At 36.4% G+C, this 18,792-nt stretch overlaps 1 protein-coding gene across 2 annotated transcripts in view; it reads right to left on the bottom strand.

Moving 5' to 3' along the window:
* Positions 1 to 208: 208 nt before the first annotated feature.
* DACH2 (dachshund family transcription factor 2) overlaps positions 209 to 18,792 on the bottom strand; it is a 722,046-nt gene continuing 703,462 nt past the window's right edge. The window contains exons 13-14 of one of the 2 annotated variants that reach the window (XR_012127367.1): positions 1,803 to 5,098; positions 209 to 704 (exon numbers count right to left, since the gene is read on the bottom strand). Coding sequence is in view for 1 of the 2 variants with exons in the window: in XM_073227574.1 (XP_073083675.1) it covers positions 5,094 to 5,098 (5 nt within the window). In the remaining variant the exon portion in view is untranslated. Of the gene's footprint in view, positions 5,099 to 18,792 lie in introns of both variants that reach the window. The other variant, XM_073227574.1, reaches the window with a different exon arrangement.

Genomic DNA, 18,792 nt, shown 5'->3' with positions numbered 1-18,792 from the left:
CTTCAGCAGAACAACTGAGGACATGAATATTGGCCTGTTTAAGTAGGTGAACTGAACTAAGATGTATGTTCATATTTGTTTGGAAATAACCAAACCAGAGTAAGATTTGCAAACACCTTAGTTCCTACATTTTGATTTGCACTCCAGCTCTACTTCAATGAATGCAGTTGGAAATTTGAAAAAAAAACTCAGCAACAATTGATAAAGTCAAAATGCTTTTATTATACTGAAGTTTAACAAGTACATTTTTAACAAAGAAGGTGTACTTAAACGTAATATATGGTAGAACAGAGAAACCATACATATAAGTTTCTAGTCTCTAACACACTACTGCATTTTGTTTTCCCTTAAAAGACAAAAAAGCCAAGCTGAAGTGAGCATAGAAAAGCATCAAACATGATCAAATTATTTTAGCCATTAGGATTTAGCTCATATTCTTAAACTGATCAATCTAACTCAAGGACAAAGTTTACATCATTGCTTTTAAAATGTACACATGTTGCTTTTTCTTTTAAACATAATATAGATTAAATAGCTGCTTCAGTAAATAAAGCTTTGTTGATAAACACAATTGAAACAACTCCATGTTGAATAGTTTCTGAGATAAACTGGAATCACAAGCATCTTCATTTATGTAAAGCCAGCGAGGACCTTTCAGGCTGAATAAAACTGTTGTGCCATTGCTAAACAGTAAAAGTTACCTCCTTTAAAAAAAAGAAAACAAGTTAGTTCTGAGGAATAATTCTGATACGTGCTTAAAAATACTAAACTTCTATCTTCAGGAACCTAAATTATCTATTGTAATAGGCTTGATTTAGTATAAGTAAAAATTTAAATTTCTTAACATTTCTAAATGTTAAAGTGTCAGTTTTCAAAGATCCTTCAAGTTTTGTGCTACAGCTTCTGTTCTTTCTACAGCACTGAAGACATCAAAGACTGGTAAGACTTTTCATAAACTATGGTGTCTATGGTTATCTACATTAACTTTTCCTTTTGTACATAATGGTATGTTTGAGATTCCTACAGTTTACCAAAACAGGGATAAAAGAGTATCTGGTTATGATCTAAGGTGAGGACAGCTTTGTACATTTAAAATTTCCTCTCCCCAGGTTAACCCTGAAACTGTGACACTAGGGAGACTAGTTCTGAATGTATTTTAACCACAGTGTTTGTTCAAACCAATATCTATTTAAATGCTGGCAATTAAAAGAATCTGTATCACCCATATCTGATGGTGTGAGTAAAAATGATAGTTGGAAACAATTTTCAAAAACGACTCTACCTCTTTTTGTCTAACATTGCTCTTTGCCATAGTCATGGCTTACAGCCTGAGTCTCTATCCAGCTACTTCATAAAAACTGGCCTTTGGTCACAAAAGAAGAACCAGGAAAGAAGCATGGATGGTCAGTACAAATCCATCACCCATGCTAAAGAAATACCTAAATTCTATGTTCGTCCAATGTATCATCTTCACATATAAAGGAGAGTATGGTATCATTTTTGGGCTGATAAGCCTAATCTCAAATATCAGTTCGGTCTAGTCAAAGCTTAGCGTTGTCAGGAGGAAAATATACCCTTTCTAAGCCTAGTGTATAAAACGTTTAAAATATTGATTTTTTTCTGTGTAGAAAGTATTGTGACAAGCCAGTGGAATTTACTGGATAATACCTCAAAACTGAAAATAAAGATGTGGTAAAGTAATAGAAGAATAAGGGAATTTGGGTTTGTTAGTCAGATAACGTGGAGAGTCAGACTTCACTAGAGGGCAACCAGGGATTTTACTGAAGAGCCTGTGGATTCACCTGAATTTATTCCAGGGAGTGAAGAAAACAAAACTTGACTTTTTGGTAATTGTCTAGCAGCCTGTCACCCCAGCAAATTAGTCTGTCACCCCAGCAAATTGTTCAGACTCTTTCATGGCATCTGATAATATTTATTCTGGTAAAATTCACCGGATAGTTGCTCAGTTTTCCAGTCTACCTCATCCTCTTGTATATACAGCCTAAATGTCAAAAGAAATCTCTTCAGCATCAAAGGGCAAACAGTCATTTTACTAGGATTGAAATTTATACAATATAGCTAAAGCTTAAATCATGCAGTACAAATTGTGAACATTATAAACTTGAAAGCAATGTCAAAACAAAATAATAATATACTATAAAAAAGTATATAAACACAGTAACAAAGGGCAAAAAGCAATCACCATTTATCCTTTAGCAAAATGCAGTTTCTGAAAAATCTCCCTCCTTTATTATGTTTAATTATTTTCTTTACAAAAAGAGACAAACGTATCTGCCCACACCCTTCATTAAATCTGCTGGTTTACAAGGCCTATCAGGAACTGTTTCTGCGGCAGCTCAAAAATCTAAAGAAAAACTAAGCCAGCAAGAAGACAGTATTAAAATGAATCAATTTTTAAAATCCAGAATACAATAAATTGAAATTTCATAGGAGTAAGGCATATTTTCCTAATTTAGAGCATAGTAGCAAAATAGAGTCTGTGTGGCATGCTGTACAATGTTGACAACAGCTTCTGTTACTGTTTTACATCTGCCAGTACTGAGTGATCATAAGGGAGGAGCCAATATCCACCTGCTAACTGACACTGTGGAGCAGTCTCAAAGTTTGCCACATTTCAATTTCAAAATGCATTTCAGCTATAATATGAATGATTTATCATTTAGTAGTAGCTGTCAAAGTAAACTCCTAGATAAAACAAAAACATCTGGAACCATAAACAGAGGAGTGCAGTAGCTGAATTTTAATCCAAACTCGGCGTGCTCACTTCATTAGGAACAGGAAACAGCTGATTAGTAACTAAATGTTTCATGTTTTTAAGAGGGTTTGTACTTGAGCTCCAAACAGAGATGAACTAATATGCATTCCGGATATAAACAAGATTAAAGATCAGGAAGAACATCCAACAAACTGTAGCCAGAGGAATGTTAGGGAGCTCGGGAACTTAAAAAGAGTGACACACACTGACATTTGGGGAGAGCTAACAGAATTTATTGCTTTACGATTTGTCAGGTAAGTAAATGGGGGAATTCAATATACACAAATGTGACCATTTAAAAAATTACAACGAAGGCCCATGTAGTCCTTCCCTTAGCACAGCACTGCCTGACATGGGCATACCCCATGGCTCGGGAGCCTAGTGACAAGCCTCTGCTGATCAGTTGAATTATCTTTAAAGGGCCACACCTGGCTGTTCCAAACTCCAATAAGTGTGTCTTGCCTTCTGTGATATGTCTCTGAAGCTTATGAAAGGAAAAAACTAAAACCAAGTGCCATAACCAAGGCAGATATGTGGGAAAAGGCTCAGAAGAAAACACATGAGGATTTCTTACAGTTCAACCAAAGTCAGTTAAATATATCTATTTGTAAAAAGAGACTAGTTTGTTTTTAAGTGATTTAATTTGAAAATGCTGTTTCATTTTCCCTCTACTTTAATATCTGCTACTTAACAATCAAATAATGAGACATTTCTGCATGTAATATTTTTAGTCACACCTCTTTGTTATTGAATTCAGGTTTTGATAATAAGAACATTTTTTTAAGTTTTATAAATTTTTATTTGCCTCAGTCCTTCTGTGTGACTTATTTCTAATTTGGTATTATTTCACTGAATTAGGTCAAAGCAGCACATCTGCTCTACACAAGACACCTTTCTACAGTCTGCAGAGAGCACCAGAAGCCAAACCTCTGTGCTTTAGAACAAATTCCTTCAGAGCATGGGATAGCTGGAATGTCACATTGATAGGATCCAATGTAATACTTTAAAATGTATAGGGTAGGTGGCCATTCCAACAGAAATTGCTTGTACTGCCACAGGGACCTGATTATAGGAGAATGGATAAACATTCAGTTGGCCTTTTGCATAAGACACGTGGTGCTTCTGTCACATCGGAACTTAATTCTAGGGCAGATGTAAAAACAGCATGATGAATTAGATTTCACTTGGTGTAAGGAGAGCTCTTTAGGGGGGGCATTAAATTATTTCGATTACTAGAGTACCATTTAATACACTGGAATACTGCTCTGTTAGATTTTAGAAGGCATTAAAATAATGAGGACAGGTATTTGCCACCAGCCTTTGGCCAGGTATCCATTAAGTAAACGGTTAAAAATATTTGAGGTCATTTTCTGGGCAGTTTAAGGCAAGTGACCCATTTGGTTCTAATCACTGGAACGTCTTAGGCATCTGGCCATGTCTAGATCAGAGAGTGAGCAGTGGGAAATATCCACGTGACTGACCCATCATATCTGCCTGTCTCCTTTCTTATGTCTACATGCTTTTCAGTCTGTTTGCTTATTAATAGCTTAATAAGGAGGAAGAAGGACCGGAGGTGGGAGGAGAACAGAAAAGAATAAAAGGGGTATTTTCAGTAGCTCCGTTATATGTTTTTGTCATTGCCTCTTTACAGATAAGGAATGTGCTTGTAGAAAGGGATTAAATGATTTGCTCCATCACCAACAGATCAAAGAACCAGGTGTGGTAAAATCTACAAACTAGAACTCTCTATATTCCCTTAGAAAACACTACAGGCAACATGTTTCTTTTAGAAGGGTAAGAGCCAAAGCAGTGGTAACAAATATTGATCATTTACACAAATGAATTACCTTCTTACGTAATTCCTGTTAAATCCCAGGCCAGCCAAATCTAAAGCTATTTCATAGTAATCACGGCTTAAAGTGGGTGTGTCTGCATTTAAATTTCTGTCAAACCGTTTAGAAATAGCATTTTCTCTGTCTTAAAAAGTCTTCCACCTACTTACCCCACTAGGATGCTGTGTGGATTAATGTGATAATGTTTGCAAAGCACTAAGAACTCCATGAAAGAAAGGGATTTTAGAAATGTAAAGTATCATGTTCAATCATCATAATTATCCTCTAAAAATCTGTGAAGCCCATTCTCTAGCACATTTTTTCTATAAGTGCAGGGTTCTACTTTAATGAACAAACAGTTATCGAAGGTTTTGTATTTTAAGTATTTGAGTATGAATTCTAAAGAATTACAACATTAGATAAGCAGGTAACAGCTACAGCACCCTATTCATGCCTATGATCAGTTGGAGTTCCGGCATCAGTGTTCAGGCTGCACAGAAAAAACAACAAGACCTGGTCAAAATTTCATCCCAACAAAGAAAATCCAAAATCTACTCAATGAACTTCACTGAAAACCACAAATTGGCTTTATAGTATTTTGTTGTGCTATATATGTTCAAGATTTGAATAAATCTGTATGCAATAAATGTATTATTTTATTAGACTTATTCCTTAATCATACATTCACTGATGTGAGTCTCATTCTATTAAAACAGAAATTATACAAAAGTGAGCAAAGCTGTAGATTTACAGTAGTTTAAAGCTTAATCTTATTATCTGGAGGTGATATTGACAATAAACAAAGTGGTATAAATGATATTACCTAACTCTAAAATATGCTTATGAGCCCCTTCTACATGTTCTACTGCTTTACAGCCTGCAGTGAACTGCATGACTAGCTTAATGAGCAAGGCATTTAGAAAGGTTTTTTCCTCCCCATTCACAGTCTGAAACATTAGTAAAGAGCCACACCATTTTCTTTGAGTCAAAATCTTTGTTAATTGCAATTTCCCCTGGGGATGAGATTTCCTTCCCTGATGTGATGGTTATTTAAAGTAACTTCACACTATTTCTTTTTTAAAACTACCAAAAAATGAGTTTATAATGCTTTTGAGGGCTCATGTTTTCTTCAATTGTTTCCTCACCACTTATTCACTTATATAAACAATGGGATTTCCTTAAGTACTAATAGGCTTCATCACAAGCATACCTGGAGCTATCAAACCTTTCTTTGGAAGTAGCTCACTTATTCATGAACTAATGACAATAATTTATAAATGATTTCTCCAGCTAAATATTAAGTTTTATGTTTCCTTTAAGTTGCTTAATTAGTGATGTGTTTCTAATTTTCAAATAGGCACTATGTTATTTGGCACTAAAGAAAATTATATCTGAAACATGATGTTTTCCTAATCTGAATAAGAGAAATACTGGTTAATGTTTCACTTCAGTCTTAGGTTCAATCCAATAAATGTACAATTGACTCTATGAACTCTACCTCAAATGTGGAAACATGTTCAGAATGTGATGTTCTTGAATCAAATAAGCAACAGTAGTGTGGTTGGTTTGGGGTCATTAGTTATTAGTACAGTAGGATGAATATGGAGCTATAATTTAAAAGTGGGAAAGTATACCACTGCAAGACAGGGGTAGATAATAAAATACTAAGCATTTCATTCCTCTCTGTCTAGATAAAAGTACTGGTTTAGAGTCATTTTTCAGAAGGGTCTGGTGCTTATTTTTACAACATGGCACTTTTTTAAAAAATGGAAGTTTCTTTAAAATAATAACCAATTGAACTTATTAGTCCTAAAAGCTTTCTGATTTATATTTTAATCAAGTCACAGACCAGTACAGGTTGTCTTTTCTTTGCAAATGCAATCATGATGGCATATCAACTTCTCTTGTTTGCTTTTAACTCACTTTGTTTTTGTGACTTCTTTCATATACCCTATTCCCCCTTATCTAATCTCTGGTTCTTATAAGACCCACCCTAACAGAAGTATGGATACCCTTCTATTCTCATACGGAGAAAAAATATAGAGATATATTTGCCACAACAATATACGAAAGAGCATATTTTTAGACAAATTTTATACATGAATTATATGCCAAATGTAAAATGCCCCTACTAAAATCTACATATGCAAACACAAATGCAAGCACAAATATTACTATGCCCTACAAAATCTGTATTTTGTAGGGCATAGTAATAATGATATCTTGTACATGTCATACTTGTCAGAGGGTATGGATCCAACTTACTGATGAGGAAGAACAGGCAAATATTACTATTTTACTAAACTTAAGGCAGAGAGAGAGAGTGAATGACTTCTCAAGGTTAGTGTCTGAGTTAGCCAGTTGGTGACAGAGAAGCCCTGACTACTAGACCAGTGTTCTACCACTTCAATGAACTTGCCATAGAAGTTACAAAATGGCAATGAAAGTGCATGTGCTCAATCATAGGCCCACAACTTTGAGCCCCACTAATAGCTCTAGGAGCACTTGAATTTTAATTTTCAGTAGGGAAGAGAAAGGAAGGGAAAGGAGAATGAATAAAAACTAGTATTTATGGAAAACTGACTGTGGTAGGAGCCATACTAAGGCATCCTATGCACTTATGTAATATGTAGAATGCCATATTGTTTCCACTACTTCTTTCTCATGGGGAAATATGATAAATTGCTTATATTTCTATGCCAGTCCTATAAAAGAAATCTCAGGTTGTGGCACCTAACTTCCATAAACAAGTTACAAAATACTTCAAAGAGGCTAAATTTATTTGAATTTTGCACAGATTGTATATTGGAAATATTTTAATGTGATATTTAAAAGCACAATTAAGTTCTTTTTTATTACTTTTAACTACTCTTGCATGCTAAGCTGATGAAAAAACACTACAATCTGTCATTTCAAAGGAACTAAAGTGTGGGGGAAAATGAAAATGGAAGTAATGGTAAAACACTAAATGTTTACACAAACAACATTAAAAATGACTACATCCAACATTTCCTATGGGAGATGGAAATTCATTTACCAGAAGATTGTAAGATTTGAGTTGCAGGTTTTGCCTCACTCATATTAAATGGTTACTTACCAATACTGAGATCAAAATGACATTCTTTTGTATTATTTTAAAGAAAATACAAGCACTTAAACATTTATGGGAGAGAGAGAAGAAATACTTATAAAAAACAATGTTTTCTGGAAAGCTGATAGAAGAATTGGGGAAAATATTGTTCAAATAACCATTTGCATTATTGAGGTAAAGCAGATTTCAGCTCAACTATGTGGATTCTTACCAATGTTAATTTTCAAACATTAAACAAGTAAATCATAAACTTTAGGGATCAACAGATTAGGGGCCTTCAAGGAGGTCTCTGCAAATTCTAGAATATTTTTCTTTAAAACACTTTGATTTCCAAAGTCGATTGTTACATGGCTTTTATGAGAAAGAAATTCCCTGGAGCAAACAAATAAAACTTTATGCCAATGGCTCACAGTAAAGAATTCTGGCCTAAAATTAGATAACTGAGGATCTGTTAAAATCTAGTTCTATTAGGGTGACATGAGTTCAGCCACCAAGAGAAAAGTTTCCATTACTACTTCAGCTTTGCTGCACAGTTTGAAATAGAAAAAAGGTTCAGATTGTATTTGTGTAAGGTTTATAAGTATTACCCCAATCTCTGCAAAGCTTTAAAGCTGAAGTGATTATTAAATTATAGTTTGTTTTAGTCTATTTTGGTTAATTAACTCCAAACTGGAGAAGTCTCCCACCATCCAGGACTTGCTGCATTGTTTTGTGTGGGAGAATATTAGTGTAGTTAAAATTCCTAGCTAGCTAACTATGAGAGATTTTTATAGGTATGGATTAATAGAAAAACAGGCAAGGAAGTTAAGATTCCTGTTTTAGAACCCACTATCAATAGCAAGCCAATGAACTTCTCTTGGACTATTTTCCTACTTAACAAAATGGTTGTTAATCTTACCTTTCTTAACTATCATGCAGGTATAATCCAGCTGGAGGATGTTTTTTTTTTTTTAAGAATGACGCACAGACAAAACCCTCTTTCTGATGGAATTGTTATTACCAGTTCAAGAGCAAGCAATAAGCCAGGAGTTGCCACGTTTTGTGCAGCAGAGCAGGAAAACACAGGCAAATGTTAAAAAATCAGTCTTCAAAGGGAAGGGAAGACTGGAGGGAACTGGGAAGGGAGACATCTTGAATAGTATTTGAGTTCCTGGATCCAACCATGCCTGAATCTATCCCTGAAGCTTCAGTTAATTCACCCAATAAATTACCTCTTTTAATTATGTCTCTCCTTCCCTCAAAAACAGTAAAAGAAGAGTGGCACAAAGTTCACCAGGTTATACAAATACTAGGTATTGCATTTCTTTATTTTTACTATGCCAATTCTAGGCTATTAATTCCATATTCCAAGAATAATAAGCATCCTGGCATAGAACCACCACACATTTATGTGCCAGTGATCTAATAATTTTATTTTTTAAAATGATGTTGACAATAATGGCACATGAGTACAGCCTTCTTTGCATTTTCTTAGTTAAAAGACAAATGTGAATGTGAAAAATAAAACAACTTTTAATCAGAGAAAGGCTTTTTTTTTTTTGCATGTACCTCAGATATATCTGGGTTGGGAGTGAGACAGAGTGAATCCTAAGCTTAAAAAATTGTATTGCAAATAAAGAAGGTGGGACATAAAGTAATTAGCTAAGTGGTTATAGGAGTTAAGTTCAACCCTTCTGAGAATCACCTGTTAAATTAACGAGTTATTTCTGTAGACTCTGAAATGCTGAGTAGCAGAACAACCTATTTTGGGCTTCCAAGTCTCACACTCTTGCTGTCACTACACCTACAATTTCTTCTGTTATGTGAGTGATATATAGCTGGAATTACAAGTCTTAGACCTGCATATGAGATATTGTGTTATCATAATTAGTGTGACAGCCTTTCAGTCATTGCAAATATTTTGTTCAGTAGCACAGGCACCCTACAACAACCTGGCCCTAAATTATTAAGTGATGTAAGCTCTTCACTTCCTCTTTAGAAAGAACTAGAAGCATAATGTGTGCTATAATCTGACAGGTTATTTCATAGTAAGAGGTATGATATGGTATTGGAGATGCCATCAATCAAGATAAAAATCCTGTGGAGGATGAAGAATATGAGAGACAAATATCTCCTGGGGATGAAGGTAAAAAGACTCAGACTATCTAATGAACCTTGTAAGGAAAAATACATGCTGCTACTAAGAGAAAGATGCTATGCCCTTTGTGAGGTGTATGCTAGAGCTTTTTCTCACTCTATGATGGAGTTGCAGTGAAGTTTCCTGGGGAAGTAAAAGACTCCAACTCTCAAAACAAGCATTTAAGAGGAAAGAGAACCAATTTCCCATAATCCCTCTAATGTCTGACATGCTATACACTTTACAGAAGAGCTTTTCACTTTAAAACGGGAATATCAGCATTCCTGTATCTTCCAATACAGTACAAGAAATCAAAAGGAAGGAAATTAATGATTGATGAGGGGAGGACAGGAAGTAGTCTGTGGAACCCCTAGAGAAATATGTACTGCACACTGTCATGCAAACTAGTAGAAATGCCTGTAAAGAAATTCCAGACTGGGAAGAGGCATAAAGATGGTCATGTAAGAGGTGAGACAGAAACCTCCTCCAAAACCACACATAATATGAAAATATAACAATGACAACTAATCCTGAAAGAGCAACGGAATGAAGGCTGCAACAGACTGCCTACTGGGGAATATAGCAGACCTCATGGAAAAGGGTAAAGTACCAAAGCCGCCATCCGGTGGGACCCAAGCCCTTCCCCCACTCCAGTTCACCAGCAGGAGGAAGAGAAACGGAGCGGGGAGGGAGTGGAGGCCTAGGATTGCTGAACACCCAGCCCTGAAGATCTGCTCTGGGAGCACGAACCTACATTACATGGTGCTCTAGATGGGTTGGAAAGTTAAGACAGGTGGAATACTCAGACTGAGATCCCAGCTCCTTGTGGAGAACAGGTACCCACAATTGGCCACTCTGAACAAAAGAAAGGTGGGCATTCTGAGAGACTTTCCACCAGTGAGAGGGCTGCTAAAGGGGCAAGGATTACACAGAGCTTCCTGCTCAGGAGAAAGGACAGGTGGACAAAATTGTCCAGGTGCACTCAGCCCATCATGTTGGGAACTTTCAGGAGCTTAAGGTGCTGCATACCCCTTCTGGAAACACAAGTCTGAGGCCCCCCAGTGCAATTTGCAGCCTGCTTCTCCTTCCTCCTGGCCAGCACCACCTCACAAACCTGCTGCCCCTGCCATTATGCCAGGCCAGCCAGAAAGTGGCCCCACCTATGGCAGAAAGGGCATAGCATAAAGTCTCCTCCCTGCATGCTCAGCCCACTGGCCCTGGAAATGGAGACAGCCAGTGCATCTGGGAAGCAGGAAAGAGCTCTTTTGTCCAGGCATGCATGAGTGCAGCTCGACAGCAACCCCTGCCATCACTCTAGGCCAGCTGGAGGGCAGCCCTTCCTATGGCAGCTTCAGGGACCTATCCAAGAGGCTGTTCCCTGTGCACATGGCTCACTGGCCCAGACAATGGAGGCAGGCAGTATGACAGGAAGCAAGAAAGAGCTCTCTCCACCCAGAAGATACCAGCACCACTCACCTGTGAACCCTGCCATTGCTCCAGGGGCTGAGCAGCTCTAGAGAGTAAAGCTTCTAGGCACTACTGGGTGCTGCCTACACCAAGTTATTACTACAAATATAAAACGACAGAAGAAACTTGTGCAAACCAAAATCCCACAAACATCAGAAAGAGGGCCAAATGAAACCGAACTCACCAATATTCCTGAAGAAGATTTTAACATAAAGCAGATAGAGACTAGTAAGCTCCTGCCCCTTCTACTTTCAAGTACCTTTTCGTCTTTTGTCGTTGGTAGAGTCTTCCAGTTCTATATCCCAGGCTAACTATGAGATTCATTGTACCCTCCCATTTTCTGCACTGGCTTTTTAAATAAGTTATATCCAGTGCATATACTCATATCTATCACAGAGATTTATGTTATAAGATCATACTAAGATGGGCTTGTCAACAAAGGATGCTGTATCTGAAGGTTTGCTGTCCTCTGCAAAGAAGTCACACCAGAAATTCCTGTACTTAAGGTCATTCTTGTTAATTTAAAAAATACATCCTCATTGAGATTACACAACAAGCTCATGGGGTATTCTAGACAACATTCTAATCTTTATCTTTTAGTACCTGGATTTGTGTTTGGAAACAGCAAGCGTTATGTGTCTACTGACTTGTTTTATCATTTTAACTCAGCCAAATATGTGTATGAGTCACATACACATACAAATATGTGTATGCAGTACATATTTCTCTAGGGGTTCCACAGACTACTTCCTGTCCTCCCCTCATCAATCATTAATTTCCTTCCTTTTGATGTCTTGTACTGTATTGGAAGATACAGGAATGCTGATATTCCCGTTTTAAAGTGAAAAGCTCTTCTGTAAAGTGTATAGCATGTCAGACATTAGAGGGATTATGGGAAAATCATAAACACGCTAATGGAGCTATGGAAAAATATTCAAGAACTCAAGGAGGAATTCAAGAAAGAGATAGAAACTTTGAAAAACACAACATCTGAAATGAAGCATACAATGGAGGGACTTAAAAACAGATTAGATGAAGTGGAGAAGACTGTAAATGAAATAGAAATTAGAGAACAGGAATACAAAGAAGATGAGGCACAGAGAGAAAAAAGGATCTCTAGGAATGAAAGAATGTTAAGAGAACTGTGTGACCAATCCAAATGGAACAATATTCACATTATAGGGGTACCAGAAGAAGAAGTGAGGGAAGAAGGGATTGAAAGTGTCTTTGAGGAGGTAATTGGTGAAAACATCCCCAATCTAGGGAAGGATATAGTCCCTCAGGCCATGGAGGTGCACAGATCTCACAACACAAGGGACCCAAGGGAGGAAATGCAAAGACATATAATAATTAAAACGGCAAAGATCAAGGACAAGGACAGAGTATTAAAAGCAGCCAGAAAGAGAAAAAAAGATCACATACAAAGGAAAACCCATCAGGCTATCATCAAACTTCTCAGAAGAAACCAGAAGGGAAGGGCATAATATATTTAATGTAATGAAACATAAGGGCCTCAAACCATGAATACTTTACCCAGCAAGATTATCATTTAAATTTGAAGGAGGGATTAAACAATTTCCAGATAAGCAAAAGTTGAGAGAATTTTCCTCCCACAAACCATCTCTACGGTCTATTTTTGAGGGACTGCTAGAGATGGAAGAGCTCCTAAGGCTAAAAAGCTGTCACCAGAGAAAATAAAACCACAGTAAAGGAAGTAGACCAATTAATTACTAATCAAATACAAAATTATATCAACTACCCCAAAGGTCAGTCAAGGGACGCACAAAGAGTATAGAAGGAATAGAAGGGAGGAAAAAGAAAAGAACCTTTAGATTGTGTTAGAAATAGCTTACTAAGCAAGTTAAGTTAGACTCTCAGTAAGGGAGTTAATTTTGAACCTTTGGTAACCATGAATCTAAAGCCTGCAAGTGCAATAAGTACATACCTACTGATAATCACCCTAAATGTAAATGGTCTGAATGCACCAATCAAAAGACATAGAGTCACTGAATGGATAAAAAAATACAACCATCTATATGCTGCCAACAAGAGACTCACCTCAAACCCAAAGACATACACAGACTAAAAGTGAAGGGATGGGAAAAAATATTTCACGTAACTAATAGGGTGAAAAAAGCAGGAGTTGCAGTACTTGTATCAGACAAAATAGATTTCAAAACAAAGAAAGTCACGAGAGACAAAGAAGAACATTACACAATGATAAAGGGAACAGTCCAACAAGAGGATATAACCATTATAAATATCTACGTACCGAACATAGAAACACCTACGTAAGTGAAACAAATACTAAAAGAATTAAAGGGGAAAATAGAATGCAATGCATTCATTTTAGAAGACTCCAACACATCACACTCTCCAAAGAACAGATCAACCAGACAGAAAATAAGTAAGGACACAGAGGCACTTAACAACATATTGCAACATACATACCTAACAGACATCTATGGAACACTCTATCCAAAAGCAGCAGGACACACATTCTTCTCAAGGGCACATGGAACATTTTTAGGAAAAGATCATATACTAGGACAAGAAAAGAGCCTCAGTAAATTCAGGATTGAAATTATACCAACCAACTTCTCAGACCACAAAGGTATGAAACTAGAAATAAATTATGCCAAGAAAATAAAAGAGCCCACAAACACATGGAGGCTTAACAACATGCTCCTAAATAATCAGTGGATCAATGACCAAATAAAAACAGAGATCAAGCAATATATGGAGACAAATGAAAACAATAACTCAACACTGCAAAATCTGTGGGAAGCAGTGAAGGCCCTGTCAAGAGGGAAGTATACTGCAATACAGGCCTACCTCAGGAAAGAACAATCCCATATGAACAGTCTAAACTCACAATTCATGAAACTAGAAAAAGAAGAACAAATGAGGCCCAAATTCAATAGGAGGGACATAATAAAGATCAGAGCATAAGTAAATAAAATCAAGAAGAACAAAACAATCAAAAGAATCAATAAAAGTAGGAGCTGTTTCTTTGAGAATATTAACAAAATAGGTAAACCCCTAGACAGACTTATCAAGAAAAAAAGGGAATCTAGACACATAAAAAGAATCAGAAATGAGAAAGGAAAAATCACTATGGACACCAAAGATATAAAAATAATTATTAGAGAATACTATGAAAAATTATATGATAAAAAATTGGGGAACCTAGAAGAAATAGGCAACTTTCTAGAAAAATACAACCTTCCAAGGCTGACCCAGGGAGAAGCAGAAAATCTGAACAGACTGATTATCAGCAATGAAATTGAATTGGTAAGCAAAAAACTACCTAAGAGCAAAACCCATGGACCAGATGGCTTCATGACTCAATTTTACCAAACATTCAGTGAAGGCATAATAGCCAAGCTCCTTAAAGTTTTCCAAAATGTAGAAGAGGAGGGAATACTCCTGAACTCATTATATGAGGCCAGCATCACTCTAATACCAAAACCAGACAAAGACAACACAAAAAAGAAAATTACAGACCAATATCCCTGATGAACACAAATGGAAAAATACTGAACAAAATACTAGCAAATCAAATTCAAAAATACAGCAAAAGATCATTCATCATAATCAAGTAGGATTTATTCCAGGGATGCAAGGATGGTACAATATTCTAAAATCCATCAATATCATAAACTACATCAACAAAAAAGGACCAAAACCATATGATCACCTCCATGGATACTGAAAAAACATTCAACACAATTCAACCTCCATTCATGATAAAAACCCTCAACAAAATGGGTACAAAGGGCAAGTACCCCAATATAATAAAGGCTATATATGACAAACCCACAGACAACATCATACTTAACAGTGAGAAACTGAAAGCTTTTTCTTTAAGATTGGGAACGAGACAAGGATGCCCACTCTTCCCACTTTTATTCAACATAGTACTGGAAGCCCTAGCTATGGAAATCAGACAACACAAAGAAATAAAAGGCATCCAGATTGGTAAGGAAGAAGTTAATGTGTCACTGTTTGCAGATGACATGATATTGTACATAAAAAATCCTAAAAATTTCACCCAGAAACTAATAACTGGATTCAGCAAAGTTGCAGGATACAAAATCAATAGACAAAAACCTGCTTCATTTCTATATACTACTGATGAACTAGCAGAAAGAGAAATCAGGAAAACAATTCCATTCACAATTGCATCAAAAAGAATAAAATACCTGGGAATAGATCTAATCAAGGAGGTGCAAGACCTACAAGACACTCATGAGAGAAACTAAAGAAGACACCAATAAATCAAAATACATCCTGTGCTTTTGGAAAAGAAGAATTAATATTCTCAAAATGGCAATCCTACCAAAAGCAATCTGCAAATTCAATACAATCCCTATCAAAATACCAATGGCATTCTTTGACAAACTAGAACAAATGTTTTTAAAATTCATATGGAACAATAAAAAGACTCCAAATAGCTAAAGCAATCCTGAGAAGGAAGTATAAAGCTAGGGGATTATGCTCCCTGACTTCAAGCTCTACTACAAAGCCACAGCAATCAAGACAATGTGATACTAGCACAAGAACAGACCCATAGACCAATGGAACAGATTAGAGAGTCCAGATATAAATCCAAGCATACATGGTCAATTAATATATGAGAAGTAGCCATGGATATTCAATGAGGAAATGACAGCCTCATCAACAAATGGCGTTGGCAAAACTGGAAAGCTACATCCAAGAGTACGAAACTGGATTACTTTCTAACTCAATACACAGAAGTAAACTCAAAATGGATAAAATACCTTAATGTAAGTCATGAAACCATAAAACTCTTAGAAGAAAACATAGGCAAAAATCTCTTGAATCTAAACATGAGCAACTTTTTCCTGAACATATCTTCTCGGACAAGGGAAACAAAAACAAAAGTGAACAAATGGGACTACATTAAACTAAGAAGCTTCTGTACAGCAAAGAACACCATCAGTAGAACAAAAAGGCATCCTACAGGATGGGAGAATATATTCATAAATGACATATCCAATAAAGGGTTGATATCCAAAATATATAAAGAACACACACGCTTCAACACCCAAAAAACAAATAACCCGATTAAAAAATGGGTGGAATATATGAACAGAAACTTCTCCAAAGAAGAAATTCAGATGTCAAACAGGCACATGAAAAGGTGCTCTACATCGCTAATCATCAGGGAAATACAAATTAAAACCACAATGAGATATCACCTCACACCAGTTAGGATGGCCAACATCGAAAGGCAAGGAACAACAAATGCTGGTAAAGATGTGGAGAAAGGGGAACCCTCTTACATATCTGATAGGAATGTGAATTAGTCCAACCAGTGTGGAAAGCAATATGGAGGTTCCTCAAAAAACTGAAAATAGAAATACTGTTTGACCCAGGCATTCCACTCCCAGGAATGTACCCAATGAAAACAAGAGCCAAATTCAAAAAGACATATGCACCCCTATGTTTATTGCAACACTATTTACACTAGCCAAGATATAGAATCAACCCAAGGGCCCATCAGTAGCTGAATGGATAAAGAAGAAGTGGTACATATACACAATGGAATACTATTTATCCATGAAAAGAAAACACATCCCATCATTTGCAATAATATGGATGGAACTAGAGGGTATTATGCTTAGTGAAATAAGTTAGGCAAAGAAAGACAAGCCCCAAATGATTTCTGTCATTTGTGGACTATTACAATGAAGCAAAACTGAAGGAAAAATATAGCAGCCAACTCACAGACTCCAAGAAGGGACTAGGGTTTCCAAAGAGAGGGAGTTGGGAAAGGGAGGGCAGGGAGGGAGGGTGAAGGGGATTAAAGGGCATTATGATTGGCAAACATGGTGTTGGGGGTGTCATGGGGAAGACAGTGTAGCACAGAGAAGACAAGTAGTGACTATAGCATCTTACTACGCTGATGGATAGTGACTGCGATGGGGTTGGGGGGGGGATTTGATAATATGGGTGACTGTAGTTATCACAGTGTTTTTTATGTGAAACCTTTATAAGACTGTGTATCAATGATATGTTAATAAAAGATAAATAAATAAATAAAAGAAATTCTATCTGCTTCCCTTATAGTTTTTATTGTCATATCAATACATGCAAGAAATCATTTGTGATTTATCCAGTTCCTTTACATGCTCCTGCCATTACTTCCAGTGATCTTCTACCAAATTCTGCAGTGACCATCTTAGCTCTAGGGTAACTGTTTTCAATGAATATTTGCATGGCATCTAGGAGGAATGCTGTTCTAGGTTACCAAGCAAGCAGCAAAGAGAGGATAGAATGCAGTTTTGAAAAGTCAAGAAAGGGTAGACACTGCTCAAAGTGATTTTGAGAGAATGGAGGAGAAGGTATATATAGTACAAATATATACTACAATTCTGTAAGTATACGTGTATTCAACTACCCTGTAAAATATAATGTGTCTTTTTTAACATAGAGGTGTTTTAGAGTCAAATGACACTTTAGTCACTTTGCTTTTGATTCTTCAGTGCCATCTTCACCAAGTGCTGCATAGGTGAGATCACGCATTTTATATTTCAGAACGGTCAGTCTATACTCCCTGAATGATCTCCACATTTTTTTCTGAACAAAAATGCTTCAGAGGGGGAAAAAGTTTTAGTAGGTTTATGTTTTACATGAAAATTTGTTTTACTTAAGACATGTAGGTTGGATTTAATATCTACTTCTGGTGTGTTAGCAGCAAAAAGAAGGGAAATTACTTAAGGTCCCATCATATTTATGGAAAATATATTCCAGTGTTAATCATTTTGTGTCATTGTCAAACATGGAAGCAAAAAAAGCCAAAGTAAAAATTATTCACAGAGATTGGCATTCCTTTGGTAAAAAGCAGTTCCCAGGTATATTTATTTATTTACTTACTTATTTTGTTTTTTTTCACAACCAAATGCAGTGGCAGAAACAGGAGCAATGTGTCATGGTGTCCTTGTACTTTATGATGTTATCTCCCCTGAATTTTTTTATTATTTTATTTTATTACTAAAATGTCTGTTCATGAAGGCTGTTGCCTGTTTTCTAAAATTTAGGGGCTTCATATTCTGGGCTTGTTTTATCTGCTATTATTAAGATGATAATGTCAGTTTTCAAAAATTTAAGTAACACGCACTGTCAACTGTACCAGTAGCCCCTAACAATGAAATATAGTCATACAAAAGTTAACCAAGGTATAAACATGCAAAAGGAGAAGTCTCCCTGCGATCATAAAATGATGTTATTTTCTGTTCAGCAGTTCATGTTACTGCTGTTCATGCTAATTAATTAAAGGAGCTGTTGCTGTAATGTGCAAACAGGGAATCTGAGAAACTGAGAGGGCTTTTAGGTCTCCAAGTGAAGTTAAGTCAATCTGGGCACGGGCAATCAAATGTAATGAAATCACTTGTCAGTGCTAAGCTTGCAAAAACTGTGAAGTTTGACTAGGGAGTAAAAGGATTATAATTAGATTTCCAATAGGATAATAACTAAATGGCAG

The sequence above is a fragment of the Manis javanica genome, chromosome X (genome assembly GCF_040802235.1).
Source record: "Manis javanica isolate MJ-LG chromosome X, MJ_LKY, whole genome shotgun sequence".
Taxonomy (NCBI): Eukaryota; Metazoa; Chordata; class Mammalia; order Pholidota; family Manidae; genus Manis; species Manis javanica.
The sequence above is the reverse complement of the archived record's forward strand: the minus strand, read 5'-3'. Positions and strand labels throughout refer to the sequence as shown.